Source organism: Strigops habroptila, chromosome 17 (genome assembly GCF_004027225.2).
Source record: "Strigops habroptila isolate Jane chromosome 17, bStrHab1.2.pri, whole genome shotgun sequence".
Classification (NCBI taxonomy): Eukaryota; Metazoa; Chordata; class Aves; order Psittaciformes; family Psittacidae; genus Strigops; species Strigops habroptila.
In genome coordinates, this window is record NC_044293.2 from 5641660 (window position 1) to 5654748 (window position 13089).

General features: G+C 53.7%; 1 protein-coding gene across 7 annotated transcripts in view; it reads right to left on the reverse strand.

The window, feature by feature from the left end:
* The window catches only part of SNX19 (sorting nexin 19), a 36346-nt gene extending 23697 nt beyond the window's left edge, over nt 1-12649 (reverse strand). For all 7 annotated transcript variants that reach the window (XR_003994271.1, XM_030505435.1, XM_030505434.1 and 4 more), the window contains exons 1-8: nt 10530-12649; nt 10038-10170; nt 8808-8908; nt 8542-8661; nt 8162-8292; nt 6998-7094; nt 6546-6732; nt 4751-4880 (exon numbers count right to left, since the gene is read on the reverse strand). Coding sequence is in view for 6 of the 7 variants with exons in the window: in XM_030505435.1 (XP_030361295.1) it covers nt 4751-4880; nt 6546-6732; nt 6998-7094; nt 8162-8292; nt 8542-8661; nt 8808-8908; nt 10038-10170; nt 10530-12041 (2411 nt within the window). In the remaining variant the exon portion in view is untranslated. The remainder of the gene's footprint in view (nt 1-4750; nt 4881-6545; nt 6733-6997; nt 7095-8161; nt 8293-8541; nt 8662-8807; nt 8909-10037; nt 10171-10529) is intronic.
* Nucleotides 12650-13089: the final 440 nt, after the last annotated feature.

Here is a 13089-nt window from a genome sequence, read left to right on the forward strand (position 1 = left end):
AGCTGGTTTTTATTTACTTGCCATCCACACACAGTCCCACAGCTTGTTTTTGCCATTCCTCCTGCTCCTTGCAGCTACAACACAACCAGCTAAAGGCAGAGATGAAGAGGAAGATGCCAGGAGGTTGGTTCCCCTTCATACAAACCCTATTGCTGGCTTTCGGGCTGGGGTTCCCACTTGCACTGCTGCAGGAGGGAGAACTTGGTGCCAGCTTCTTAACACGTGGTTGTAAAGGGCCTTACTCAACGTGCTCAAGTCACCTCCTCCAGGTAACAAGCCAGAAGTAGATGGATTTACTCACTCTAGCTGCAGTTTGGTTCTGCCAGCACAACTCAGAGGTGCTGCCCAAGCCCTGAGTATCACAGAATGGTTTGGATTGGAAAGGGCCTTAAGATCATCCAGTTCCAACCACTGCCAAGGGGAGTAGTAAGCTATGTGTAAGCTATGTGTAAGCTCTGAAGCAGAAGTGGGAGCAACCACACTGGGAGCAGCTTTAGCATAAAGCTTCCAGCTTCTCTGACGAGCACAAGTCAACCCTCAGCTTTAATGTCTTTCCCAGAGATCATGCAGGGATCGTGCCACATCCCAGCCCAGGATACACCAAGTGACACCTTTACACCCCAGCTTCGTGCTGACCCACACTGAGGTGAGGTCTGGCTCTTCAGCTGCCTGTTGGATGGCCCCTGCAGGGCTCCAGATGGCCAGAGCTGGCCTGAATCCATTGCCCATTCCCAGCACATTCCCAGCACGCCTGGAGCTGCAGGTGCTTGGCTGCCTGAGGAGCAGGTTTACTCAAGGACATTGAAGAGGCTCAGGCAACACTCCATGGTGGTGGCACTTTCATGTCAAGAGCATCAAGGAGGCTGCCAAGGATCTTAGTTTTGGCCAGTGCTGCTGGCACAGAGATCAAGGAAGAAGGAAAACAACCACCTGGAAAGCAGCTTCCCGAAGCTCTGAGCTCCTTGACTCGCTCCAGCAGTTGCACAAGTGCCATTATCCCTCGCCCTGAAGCCAAGGTGACAGCAAGAGGTTGAAGGCAAAGGCAGCCTGGGGTTGTGGCCAGGGCTAAGGCCCAGCACCAGCCCATCAGAACCCATTTGGGGCAATGGTTGGGCACTGTGCTGCATCCCTGATGGAGGGATGGGCTATGCGCCACAAGAGCAAGCTGCAGCACCCTTTGGAGCTGAACTGCCAAAGGGACCCCAGTCTTAGCTGCAAGGACTCTTTGCTACCCTCTTAAATTGACAACCCAGGAGCTTTGTCCATCATAGGCCATGGGTATCAGCCCAAGGGCTTCTCATGTGGTGTGGCTGGAAGCTGGGTGAGCCCCCAGAGTGAGGGGTAATGCAACCAGCCATGCTGCTGAACCCTTAACACACAGCATGAAGCAGGGATGGGGACACAAAACCTGACAACAGGCTGCAGATGATCATCTCTCTGTGGCCTGATCCAGCTCTTCATCCCAGCAAGATCCAGCACCTGAAACCAAAGACAAGCCCTTGCTGCTACAGCCCTCATATAGGAGCACTCAGCCCAGTTTTAATGTCCATATTCCAAACCTTAGGAAAAGTAGGTCAAGAGAGCAAGCCCTACAAGGAAAACAAGCCGAAGCCAGCCAGACTCACAAAGGGAACCAGAGCTAGAAGAACCTGCAAGGAACCACTTCACAGAAGCTGACAGTCATCTGTAGTCACTCCCAAAGCATTCCTGGTTCTCCATCTGCATCTCAGAGTGGAACATCACCTCCCTAAATCCACATGCTTTGGCAGGGAATGATGGGCCAGGGGACAAAGGAGCATCAGAGCGATCCAAAGCCAAACACAAGCCAAGTGGTGCTGAGCTCCTGGGTAAAGGAGGGAGGATTTGCATGGATTTTAACTCATGCTCAATGGAATATGATACCATCCAAGCTGCCTGGCTAGATCCATGTGCTCCCAACACAGGCTCTGTGCCCCAGCCGCACTCAGCACGCAGGCTGCAGGCTGTGCTGAGACACCTTCCCTCTGCTCCATGGTTTCAGCGCCACAGCTTCCTGTTGGGATGCATGGGAAGGAGCTAGGAACAGCACCCAGCCCTGCATCTGCACCTGAAACACTCAGGTCCAGCCCCAGGATCCTGGCACTCTGCTGGGAATCCCCTCCAGCAGGAGAAGCAGCTGGAAGCTGAGAGAAGCCCAGCAGCAGTTCAAGGGCACCGTGGTGGCCATCACCAGCTTGGCATGACACTGACCTGGTGACCACCGTGCTGCTGGGGACAGAGCAAGGGCAGGGCACAGGGTCACAGCCATGGCTCACATGCCTGTATTTGAACAGCCCTTTGACTCACAAGGCTCAAAACAGCTCACAGATACTCCAAATGCTTTGTAGCTGCTCCACCAAACACCCCCAGAGCCCAGAATAACCCCATCTCCTCCCCGGTGCCAACAGGTTCCTGGTGCAGCCTCCTGCTGAAAGAGCCCTGTATTTCCAGCCTGGAGCAGGGCAGTGGTTTCATAGGCATGGACCCAACCTCTCCTTGTGGCTCCAGGAAAGGATCATTCCCAGTTACATAATGGGATGAGCTCCACATGGATGTGGGCTCACACACAGGGCCTCCCTTCTACTGAACAACCCCATTTTCAGGCATACAACAACCCTCCTCTGTAACAGGAGACTGATGGCTTCTGCCTCCAGTGATTCCAGCTACAGAGAGGGAAAAGAGGAGTGTGGAAGGATGCTCCATGCAGGGAATGGTGGATAGAACAGGGTAGGGAGGTCCCATCATCACTGCGGTCACTGCACTCACTTGATGTCACTGCAGTGGGCATTGCAAGTCCCCAAAGGGGAGGAGGATTCACTTTCCAAAGAAGCTGGACCTTGTTCTTGGTGCTTTTGTGTTGGTTCTCCTGCCCTGGCTCAAGGCACCCTTGGTGCAGAGGGGTAGCAATGCTACAGAAGGCTGCAGGAGCAGCACACCACTCCCACAAGCTGGCAGAGGAGTATATCCAACAGCAAACACCTTCCTAACACCCAAACCACTGCTAGGACACCTCCTTGCCACCACCTACCTCAGTCACTGACAGGAACAGAGGACCCCAGCTCCTGAAGGATGATGCCTACTGGCAGGAACAAGGAACCTCAGCTCCTGAAGGGATGATGCCTACTCGGACTTTGTGACCAGCAATTGTAGAGACAGGATGAGTGCCCATCTGCTGCCCCATGTTTAACTTACCTCTTCTCAGAGGCAGGAGCACCGCTGCCTTGAGCAGCACATGGGGTTTTCTCCACCTGTAAGGGTACCCAGATGCAGCAGCAGCCAGAGCAGCAGGGCTGTGCCAGGTCTGGCCAAGCAAGTGATCAAGATGCAGATACTTAAATGGAAGAGAAATGCCACCAAATCCATGCTGTGCCCCTGGATTGGCAGCAGCTCTGAGCTAGACACCTCTTGAGCCACTCACGACAGAGACAACAAGCCCTCAGTGTGGCTCAGGGACAGGGTACAAGAGCAAAGCAGCAGAGAAGCTGGATTTCAAGGTGACACATCCAGGCCCAGGGACACAGGGTTAGTTCTAAAGGTCACATCTGTACCCTGAGCACAGCACTAAGGAGTCCCAGGGCATCCCAACATCACCTCCAGCCAACTGCTTGCCTATAGCACACGTGGCATCCCCCAGAGCCATTGAAGTAGAGCAGCTACAAACACATTCCCTGCTCCACCAGCACTTGAGCTCCTCCACCTTCCACGTGCTGTGTGTGACAGTTCTCTAGTGGAAAATACCAATGCCACGTGCCACTGCTGCAGACTCCCTGTGTGACAAGGACACAGCATATTAGGAGGTGATGATGTGCCTACTCAAGCTCTCCACGCTTACACACAGGGATTGGGTTCCAGCTCATTCCTCAAGAGACCAGAGCCCATTTGGGAGCAATGGGAGCAACACCCACCCAAGAAACAGACTCAGGAGCGATGGCCAAGCAGCCTCAAAGCACTTTGGCAACCTCTGCTGAGAGGAGCTTAAATTACCAGCTCAGATCTGATGTGCTGCCCTGCACATTCTGACCCTGCTTGGAATGCCTGTGAAGGAATAAAGGGGGCACAGGAGTGGGAAAAGCAGTGCTGAGACTCCCCCAGGCCCAGTCCTATCAGGAAGGCTGCCCTTGTACTCTAAAGGACCATTCCCTCAGCTAGTGATAGTCCCCAACCTACGCAAGAACACAGAAATGCTCTGTTTGTGTGTCTTGGCCTTGTGCCTTACCACACAGAGGCATTGGCCCCAGAACAGCTTGGCAAAGTCCATTCCAGCTGGAAAGGAAGTCTTTCCTTACTACATCTGTGGGTCACTGCCCAAGGCACAGCACAACTGGCCCACCATGGATCAGAGCAGGCTGCAGCAGTGACAGAGGCCCTGGGAGGCCACACTGAGGTGTTACTTGACATGTTGTTGTTCCCTGTGCCTGTTTCTTCTCCTCCTTTTGTCCAAGGAACAAGTTGAGCCCCTGAGCAGTGTAAGACCAGCTTCTCCCTGCAGCTTCCCATTCCCAAGGCTGGATCCTTCCTTTGCCCTGGTGAGGCCAAGAGCCTTCCTGCTAGAGTTACATTGCTGCTCATGGGAGAAACAGCTCCAAGGGCAAAGCTCCAAGTAGTTTACCCTACATACATTGACATCTTCTTAACAGAACCTTGTTTGATGTGGCAGAAAGCACTTATGTGCACAGGAGTGCCATTGAAATGCCACCTCCCAGAGCTGTGAGGCTGGGTGCTGAGGCCTTACCTTTGAATGAGGGTCCCAAAGAGCAGGTGAAAGACCTTCTGGATGTTCTCTGTGCACAGCCAGCTCCAGTGATCCACCAGCAGCAGGCGAAGCACATCCAGGGCCAGGTCAGCCAAAGCTGTCTCTGAGTCTGCCAGGAGGAAGAAGAGGGGCAGATGAAGCAAAGCTGGTGCAAAAACCTCATCCAAACCTCATTCTTCTCCCCAGCCTTGCACCTTGTGCCACGCAGGTGAGCCGCAAGGCAGTGACTGCAGCCAGAAGGCCCTTTGCTGAAGACTCTCTTCCTACTCTTCACCACCACCTTCCCCTCTTTGAACACGTTCTTTTCCAAGCTCAGGGCTACAGTTCGTGTCCTCACGCTGCCATCGTGTGGCTGATCCAAGGCTCAGCAGGAAGATGGATGAACCCCATCTGGATAAACCAGCTGCATCAGGTAAAACCAAACCCACACGTGACACAGACCTGGGACAGCAAAACCTCTTTGTGCTCCTCAGGAGGGTGTCAGAGCCCACTGTGGAAGCACATTTGACGTGCTAGAGAATTACTTTGATGCTGCTTGACCCCAAAGCATCATAGGTGTTATCCTGAACAAGCTTATGTACCACAAACCTGCCTGAGACAACCACTCCTAGGGCAGCATCTCAACTTGAGGCTACTGCTTTGGCTCTGCCAGCTCCTGTGTAGCAGCCTCCCCTGCTCTGCCCCTCCACTCTGCCTACAGAGCACCAAGGAGACCCTTATCTACTGCTGGAGATAAAGGGGAGAAGGATTCTAGACTCCAGCACCTCTTCTTCCCTCCTCTTCCTCTCCCTGCTGGACTAACTCCAGGCCATTTCACTTGGAAAAGACACGGTGTGAGTACATTTAGCACCTCTTTGGGCCGTGCCTAAGTTACTCCTTGCTTGCTTCACCCTTTGAGACCTCCCTGTGCAAGACCTGGAGCAGGCTGTTGAGCTTCCCCAGAAGGATCAGCACGTTCTGTTTATTCCCACAGCATCCAAATCTTCAGAGAGCTGCTGGCCAACCTCTTCCCAGCAGTGCCCCAGGGAGCAGATACTCACCCTGCTGCTCTGCAGACATCCATTCCCCTCCCTGTGCCAGAGCAGCCTGCCCTGGCTCAGCTCTGAAGCATCTCAGACCTTCAGAGCTCAGCTACCGTGGCCTCCCATTCCAGCCCTGCTCCCCAGCAGCCCCACACCAACCATGGGGTTGTGTTCAAAGACAAGCTGGTCTTTGAATACCAGAGCCATAGTGTCACAGGCACATGTCTGCAGTCAGAGCTTGCCAAGCTTGAAGCACTGGAAGGAAGTTTTTGGGAAGTTCCAGCTGATACAGCTCAGCTATTCCAAGAAAGAGATTAGAGAACATGGTTTTGCTCATGGGCAGGAGGATCTTGTAACTGCTCTGAGGGGCCATAACCCCCCCGTGCTTCAGGGGAGGGATCTATAAGCACAAAGGGAACATGATGCCTTGAACTGGGATCATGTACCAAATCTAGCCACACTTAACTGCATCTCAAAAGGCCCTTTTATCCTGCCTGGACATAGAAAGGTTAAACTTGAGACTAAGAAACCCTAATTTGGCCATTCTGCAGTTTCCAAGGGCTTGATTTACCATTGGCACGTTAAGCAGCATGTCCTTAAGTAACTTAGTTCTGCACTGACTGTACCAAGTGCTCCTGAAGTGAAGCTCTACAGTGACACAACTGAGCCAAGACCCCATTTGCTTCCATTGGGAACAACAAAGACCAGAGCAAGCATCACAGGGGATGCACTAACAGCGGGGCTGAGCTCACCAGAGTCTGTGGCAGGATGTTGCCCCTGCTCCAACGGGCCCATCCCATCCTTATCATCCTGCATGGAGCTCTCCTTTGCTTTTCTGCCTCCCTCGCCTTCAGGGCCTTTGCTGGGGACTGCTTCCAGCAGCTTCTCCTGCTTCTGGATGAAGGACTCCATAGCAGTGAGGGACAGGGTGCCAGAGACCTGCAAAACACCAGTGTGTTAGTGCCACAGCTGAACACAGATACATGGTCTCCATTGCCCAAACAGCCTCCCACCTCCTGGTTTACACCTTGTTGTAGCCAACAGCACACCCATGGCTGCTTAGTGCCTTTCTGCAACAGCCTGGCATGTAGGAACAAGGCTGCAGCAGCCACAACCCTCATGCACATGGGTTATTCCAAGCCAGCACCCCACCAGGGCAATGATTGTGCTCATGGAAAGGCTTCAAAGAGGGATCTCAACTTACAGAGCTGCCCTCCCTGATGGAGTACACGATCCTGTCCTGTGCTTCATTCACACTCAGCACCGGAGTGATTTTACTGGATGAGAACCTCAGCCTGGACCTGCAGAGACACAGGACAGTCAGGGTTTGTCTCCATAAGCTGCAAGTGATGAGTTCCCCCCTAAAAACTGGGACAAATTATCCTTATCCCATGTCACATCCAAGCTAAGAAGTCTGATTAGACCCAAAGCAGCATTTTCCCCCTGGGTAACTGAGAGCTAGCAATAAAACCATGAAACAAAAGCACTAAAGCCCTTTTCCTCAGCTACACGTGGGCCTGGCAAGGCTTTGCAACATCCACCTTGTGTTATGTGTCAGCTTCCATGCTGTATCTCTCTTCAGTAAGGTGGGAGCATTGCAGCATCCACAGGGACAGTGCTGACAAAAGCCTCTGAGATGAAACAGCCTCAGCAGGATTGTGCAATCCAATGATAAACACACATGAAAGGGCATTTGGGATTGGGGGATAAACCAAAATAGCCTGTTTATCATTCAGGAATGTCTTTGTCAGTCAAAACATGTACTTTTTTGGTGTGTCTTTTTGTCCAAAGCAGCTTTTTCTAGTCAAACATCTATTTACCAGAACAAAGCCACGCTCATGGAGCAACCTTCCCTCCTTCTGCAAGGGAACAATCACTGATGAGCACACACTGGGGCTTGTCACTGCCAGCACCACCAAATACACGCTTGGTGAGCAACAGAGATGCTTAACCTTAAACCCTGCTCCTAAAGAAACACTCCAAGGTGTGCTGAGCAAGGCAGCATGCCACTGTGTGAAGCCCATGGGCAAGGCAGGAGGGAACCTTGTGCAGTGCCTCACCACATTCTACAGGTTTAAGGTTAAAAAGCAGTTCTCCAGGAGCATCAATGTCCTTGTCACCTCCTCAGTGCTCCCTCAGGAAGAAATTCACCTTCTGGAAAGCCTCAGTGCTCCTGGAAGCTCCTTTAGTCAAAGCAAGAACCCAACTAGCCTTTCTCAGCACAGGAAAAGAATTCAGCTGGAGTATGACAGCAACATACTACCCACAACATGTAAAGCACCAAGTCAGTGCTTCCCACAATGCAGTCAGTGTATGTATGAAGTCCCTGCTGTGCACAAAGCACAGGGAAGCTCAAAGGAGCTCTTACTTGTTGCCCTTCTTCCCATCTGTCTGAGGTTTTCCATCCACTTCAGACTCACTGAGATCCTCTGTGGGGCTCTGGGGCTCTGACCTGGGGAATGCTGTCTTCAAGGTGTCCACAATGGCATTGACAACGATCTGCAAGAGCCAGAAGTGCTGTCACTTATTCTTATTTCTTAAGAATTAAGAGTTTTCAGGCTTGAGCTCTCTTTTCTATTAAAAAAAACCCAGTTTCTTTGGAGCTTTATGGCTTTCTAGGCAAGCTGAGCCCAACTACACAGTGTTCAAGCCTTTTTTGGCTACTCCTGCAGCATCCACATACAGACACTGCAGCCAAAGACACATGTCTAGGTGCAGGTTTAAGTGGCCCAGTTCCCATTTGTCTACCTTGTCTATCCTGGAGACAACGAAAGGCTTCTTGACAAAGGCAATCCTGGCATCAGTGTTCAGGGCCAGGAACTCCTGCACCTCCTCACTGTTTGCAATCTCAGGCACCGCACACAATTGCTGCGAGGAAAGATGGAGCTTTAGGTCTTTTTGGAGTCAACTTCCACCTACACCATACAGGAGCAAGCTGGGAAGAGATCTGCTGTGCTCCACTCATTCTAGAGCTGCCCCAAGCTCTGCTTTCTAGTTCACAACAAGCATCTCACCTTCAAGAAAGATTCCAGCAGACTCTTCCTGGCTTCCACTTTATCACTGTCCATGTTTCCAAATGGGAGATCAGGGAACAACTTCTTTGGGCCTTTAATATCTATAAAGGAAGCACCAGTTGTATTAAAACCTCAATGCTCTCATGGCTGAGGCTATCACTGCTCACTGCCTTGCATGTGTGTATAGCCCAAGATGATCTACATGGCCCTCAAACTAGGGTAGCCCAATTGGACCTTGAATCCATAGGGAACTTGTTCTGCTGGATTTTGCATCCTTCACCTTTAAAGGCAGCAAGAACAGCAGTTTAGCACAAGGACTCTACACTAAAAGCCCAAAAATTCCTCAGCAAAGCAATTTTCCAGCCTCAGATCTATCAGAAGCAGAGGGTTAGGGAGGAACCTGCTAAGCTCAGTGAAGCTTTATACATAAACAGCACTAGAAAACACTTTCCTTTGTTAAAAAGCACATATTCCTCTACTTTCTTGCATACAAAGATGATACCAGTGTTCCCATTCACTGTTAAGGTGCAAAACTAAAAGTGTAGCAATCTCAGGGGAACAAACACATTCTGGAACGCTAGAATCTGCTGTGGACAGCAATCCATCTCCCCTCCAGCCAGCTCTGCACAGAATGATGGAGTTGCAGCACTGTGTGCAGTGCTGGTGTGCTCAATATAAGGACATGGAGCTGTTGGAGCAAGTCCAGAGGAGGCCACGAGGATGATCAGGGGCTGGAGCACCTCCCATATGGAGACAGGCTGAGAACATTGGGGCTGTTCAGCCTGGAGAAGAGAAGCTGCTGGAGACCTCAGAGCAGCTTCCAGTGTCTGAAGGGGGCTACAGGGATGCTGGAGAGGGACCTTCATCAGGGACTGGAGCGATAGGACAAGGGGTGATGGGTTCAAACTGAAACAGGGGAAGTTCAGGTTGGATCTAAGGCAGAAGTTCTTCCCTGTGAGGGTGCTGAGGCGCTGGCACAGGGTGCCCAGAGAAGCTGTGGCTGCCCCATCCCTGGCAGTGTTCAAGGCCAGGTTGGACACAGGGGCTTGGAGCAACCTGCTCCAGTGGAAAGTGTCCCTGCGCGTGGCAGGGGTTGGAGCTGGATGAGCTTTAAGGTCCCTTCCAACCCAAACCAGGCTGGGATTCCATGGAGCATGTGGGCACCACACCTGGGATACCCTCAGAGCAGAGGAGCAGGGGCTGGGGTGAGAGGGGGCTGCAGACACTGACTTTTGAGGAGCTTGCGGAGCTCCGGCTTCTCCTCCAGCCTCGTCTGGAGGTTGAGGAACTCGCGGTAGCGGCGGTTCACGGTGTGATAAGCCACTTGCTGGAGGCTGCTCTCACTCTCCAGGGCTGTCTCATACTGAGGAGGAAAGCAACAGAACGATCCTTACAGAGCCCTAAAGAACCCTCCTGCGGTCCCCGCAGAGGTCCTCAGCAATGCTTCAGGTTGAGCCCTATGAGAAGAGCAGCAGCTTCAGAGCACATGAAGCCCTCAGGATGGGCATCAAGGACCCAATGAGCCCCATGGAACCCCTGGCCAAGAGCAGGACCCCATCCCACACCCAAACAGCCACTAACCACTGAGGCCAATATTTCCCCACTGCCAAAATCTGTTGTCGAGCCACACGCAAAGCAAATCCTCTTTCCCAAACATCATTCCATGCTTCCCTGCCAGGATAGGGATCTCGGATAAGGGATGAGTTTGGGGAGAGCCTTTACCTTGACAGTATAGAGGGTGTAGGGGTGGAAACCAGTCCCACTGTGCTCTCTGGCAGTGATGGTCCCAGTTATGCGCAGGTTCTGGATGACCACGGGTCCATCAGGGCTGCTGAGGGGCTCAAAGCTGAAGGTGCTGATGGAGGCCATTGGGGAAGAGGAGAGCAGGGACAGAGCCTGCCCAGGCTCTGGAGAGCTTTGTGATGGGCCTTCTGCTGCCCCCAGGTCTTTCCCCAAGCTGCAGGGCCTCTGTGAGGAGGACTTCTTAGGGACAACTGATGCTTCTTCTTCCTTCTCAACTGCTGGGTCGATCTGGATGTCTGGGCAGGAGCTCAGCACAAGAGCAGAGGTGGTGGCAATGCTCTCCTCCAGCTCCCCTATGCCATCCCCTGAAACATCCAGTCCTTCAAGAACAGTGGAGGCATCTTGGAGGGCTTCATCCAGGAACTCCCCTGCAGGGGATGGTACCAGCAAGTCCATATCCTGGCCTGCATCAGGAGCAGGAGACTCCAGCTCCAAACCCTCACAGGGAAAGAGGGAGCCCAGCGCTCGTGGACGGAGGAAGGGCTCCTCTGTGTGGCACAACTTGCTCACCACATCCTCTCCCTGTTCCCCAACAGCTCCTACCTCTTGCTTGGGCACCTCTGTGGCCCTTGGGGAGGGTGGCATCCCAACAGGGGTGGGATCTGTCTGTTCTATGACAGGCAAGACCTCAGGCACGGGGGGTGCAGGAGGTGCCTCCTCACTCCGTGGCTTCTTCGAGAAAGCCCCAACGAGCAGCAGGTTGATGCAGTCGGGATCAGCCATCTTCCTGATGGCCGGCAGCAGCACATTGCAGGCCACCAGCTCCACCACCACGAAGCGCCCCGTCCGGGTCTCCAAGTGAGGCCGGGGCACCAGCGCCTGCAGCAAGGTCTCCACAGCAGCCCTGGCATAGGCCACTTCAGCCGCGGGGCTGTGGAGGGCAGGATGCGGCCCTGCAAGGCGGCTGTACTCCTGCCACAGAGTCTGGCCGCCCTTTGGAGCACACCTCAAAGCCTCACGAGCCTGGAGGTAGCTCTGCAAGTGGTGGCCACAGAGGAGAAGGAGGCGCCGGGCCATGGCTTGGCGATCTACCTGCGCCATGCGCCTCCTCAGCTCAGCAGTGAGCCCCATCATGGCCTTCTCCACCTCAGCCTCAAAGGCTGGCTCGGTGCTGACAGTGTGGTACCAGGAGGTGACAAAGTCCCGCAGCACTTTGTGCACGGTGCTGGCGATCTCCCCCTCCAGCCTCCCCCCGGCCGACGGGCTCTGGGGCTGGGGCTGCAGGGAGCTCACAAACCGCTCCAGCCGCAGGCGCCGGCCCGATGGGGTGAGAGCCCGGGGGCCCAGCCAGCCCCCCAGTGCTGCCAGGAGCCCACAGAGCAGCCCCAGAGCACGCAGGTCCAGCAGCAGCTGCAGGGCCAGCAGCCAGCACAGGGCAGCCAGCAGCGCCAGCAGCAGGCGGCGGAGGCCTGACGGCCCCTGGCCTGGCATGGCTGGGCAAGGGGATCACACAGGCTCACCCAAGTGCTGCTTCAATGGCCACTGAATTATCCAGGATCAACCTTCCAGGCTCCTCATGGAGCACTGGGGCTTCTCAACTGTCCCAGGGCCCCACTGACCAGGCACCTCACCAGGCACTGGGGCTCAACAGAACCAGCACCTATATGGAGCACCAGGGCCCAAACAACTGGATTCACCCAGTGGGCAGCAGAGCTCACCAGAGCCCAATAGACCAGAGTCCTTTAGTGAGCACTGGGGCTCAATAGAGCCCCACAGACCCGCCTCCTCACCAGGCACTGGGGCTCAATAGAGCCCCACAGACCCGGCTCCTTCACCGGGCACCAGGACCCAAAGCATCCCAATAGAGCAGGTCCCTGAAGGGGCTCCGGGTCTCACTAAAGCCCAATTAAACGGAGCTCTTTACCAGAGACAAGAGCTCAACAGCCCAAGCGCCTGCCCCAACCACCAGGACACCTTACCGGAGAAGCTCTATAAGCACCAGAAGCCGCAATACCACAGAACAAGGCCCCGCACCGAACCCGCCGCACCGCCCCGGGGCTCTGACCGACACCACAGCGGCGGCGCCCGGCCGCCATTACCGGCTCCGCTTCCGGTACCTCCCACCTCCGCCTGACCGCCATCCGCCCGTCTCACAGCGCCCCCTGGCGGGCGGGCGGACTCGCGTTTTCCTTTGGGATTTCAAAGGAAAAATCCCTCAAGTTTGGAGCCTGGCGCTAGGCGGGAAAAACCCTTCCCCCCTTCCCTTTATTTTGGGCTGGAATTGGAAAATAGCCCCTTTTTTTCTTTGTTGTTATCCCTATTTTTACATGCATTAAAAAAAAATTCCATTTTTTTATCCTTATTATCCATGTTTGGAATAAAAAGAGAAACTTTTTGCTTCTTTCTGCTCTTTAAAACCGCATAAAACCTTAATATTGCCGTCAACAAGCAGCTGCGCTGAGGTGCGAGTGCCTCACCCGAGGCACATTAACATCACTAAAGGTTCCCAATCACAGCAAGCAAAACCAGCCCAAAAAGG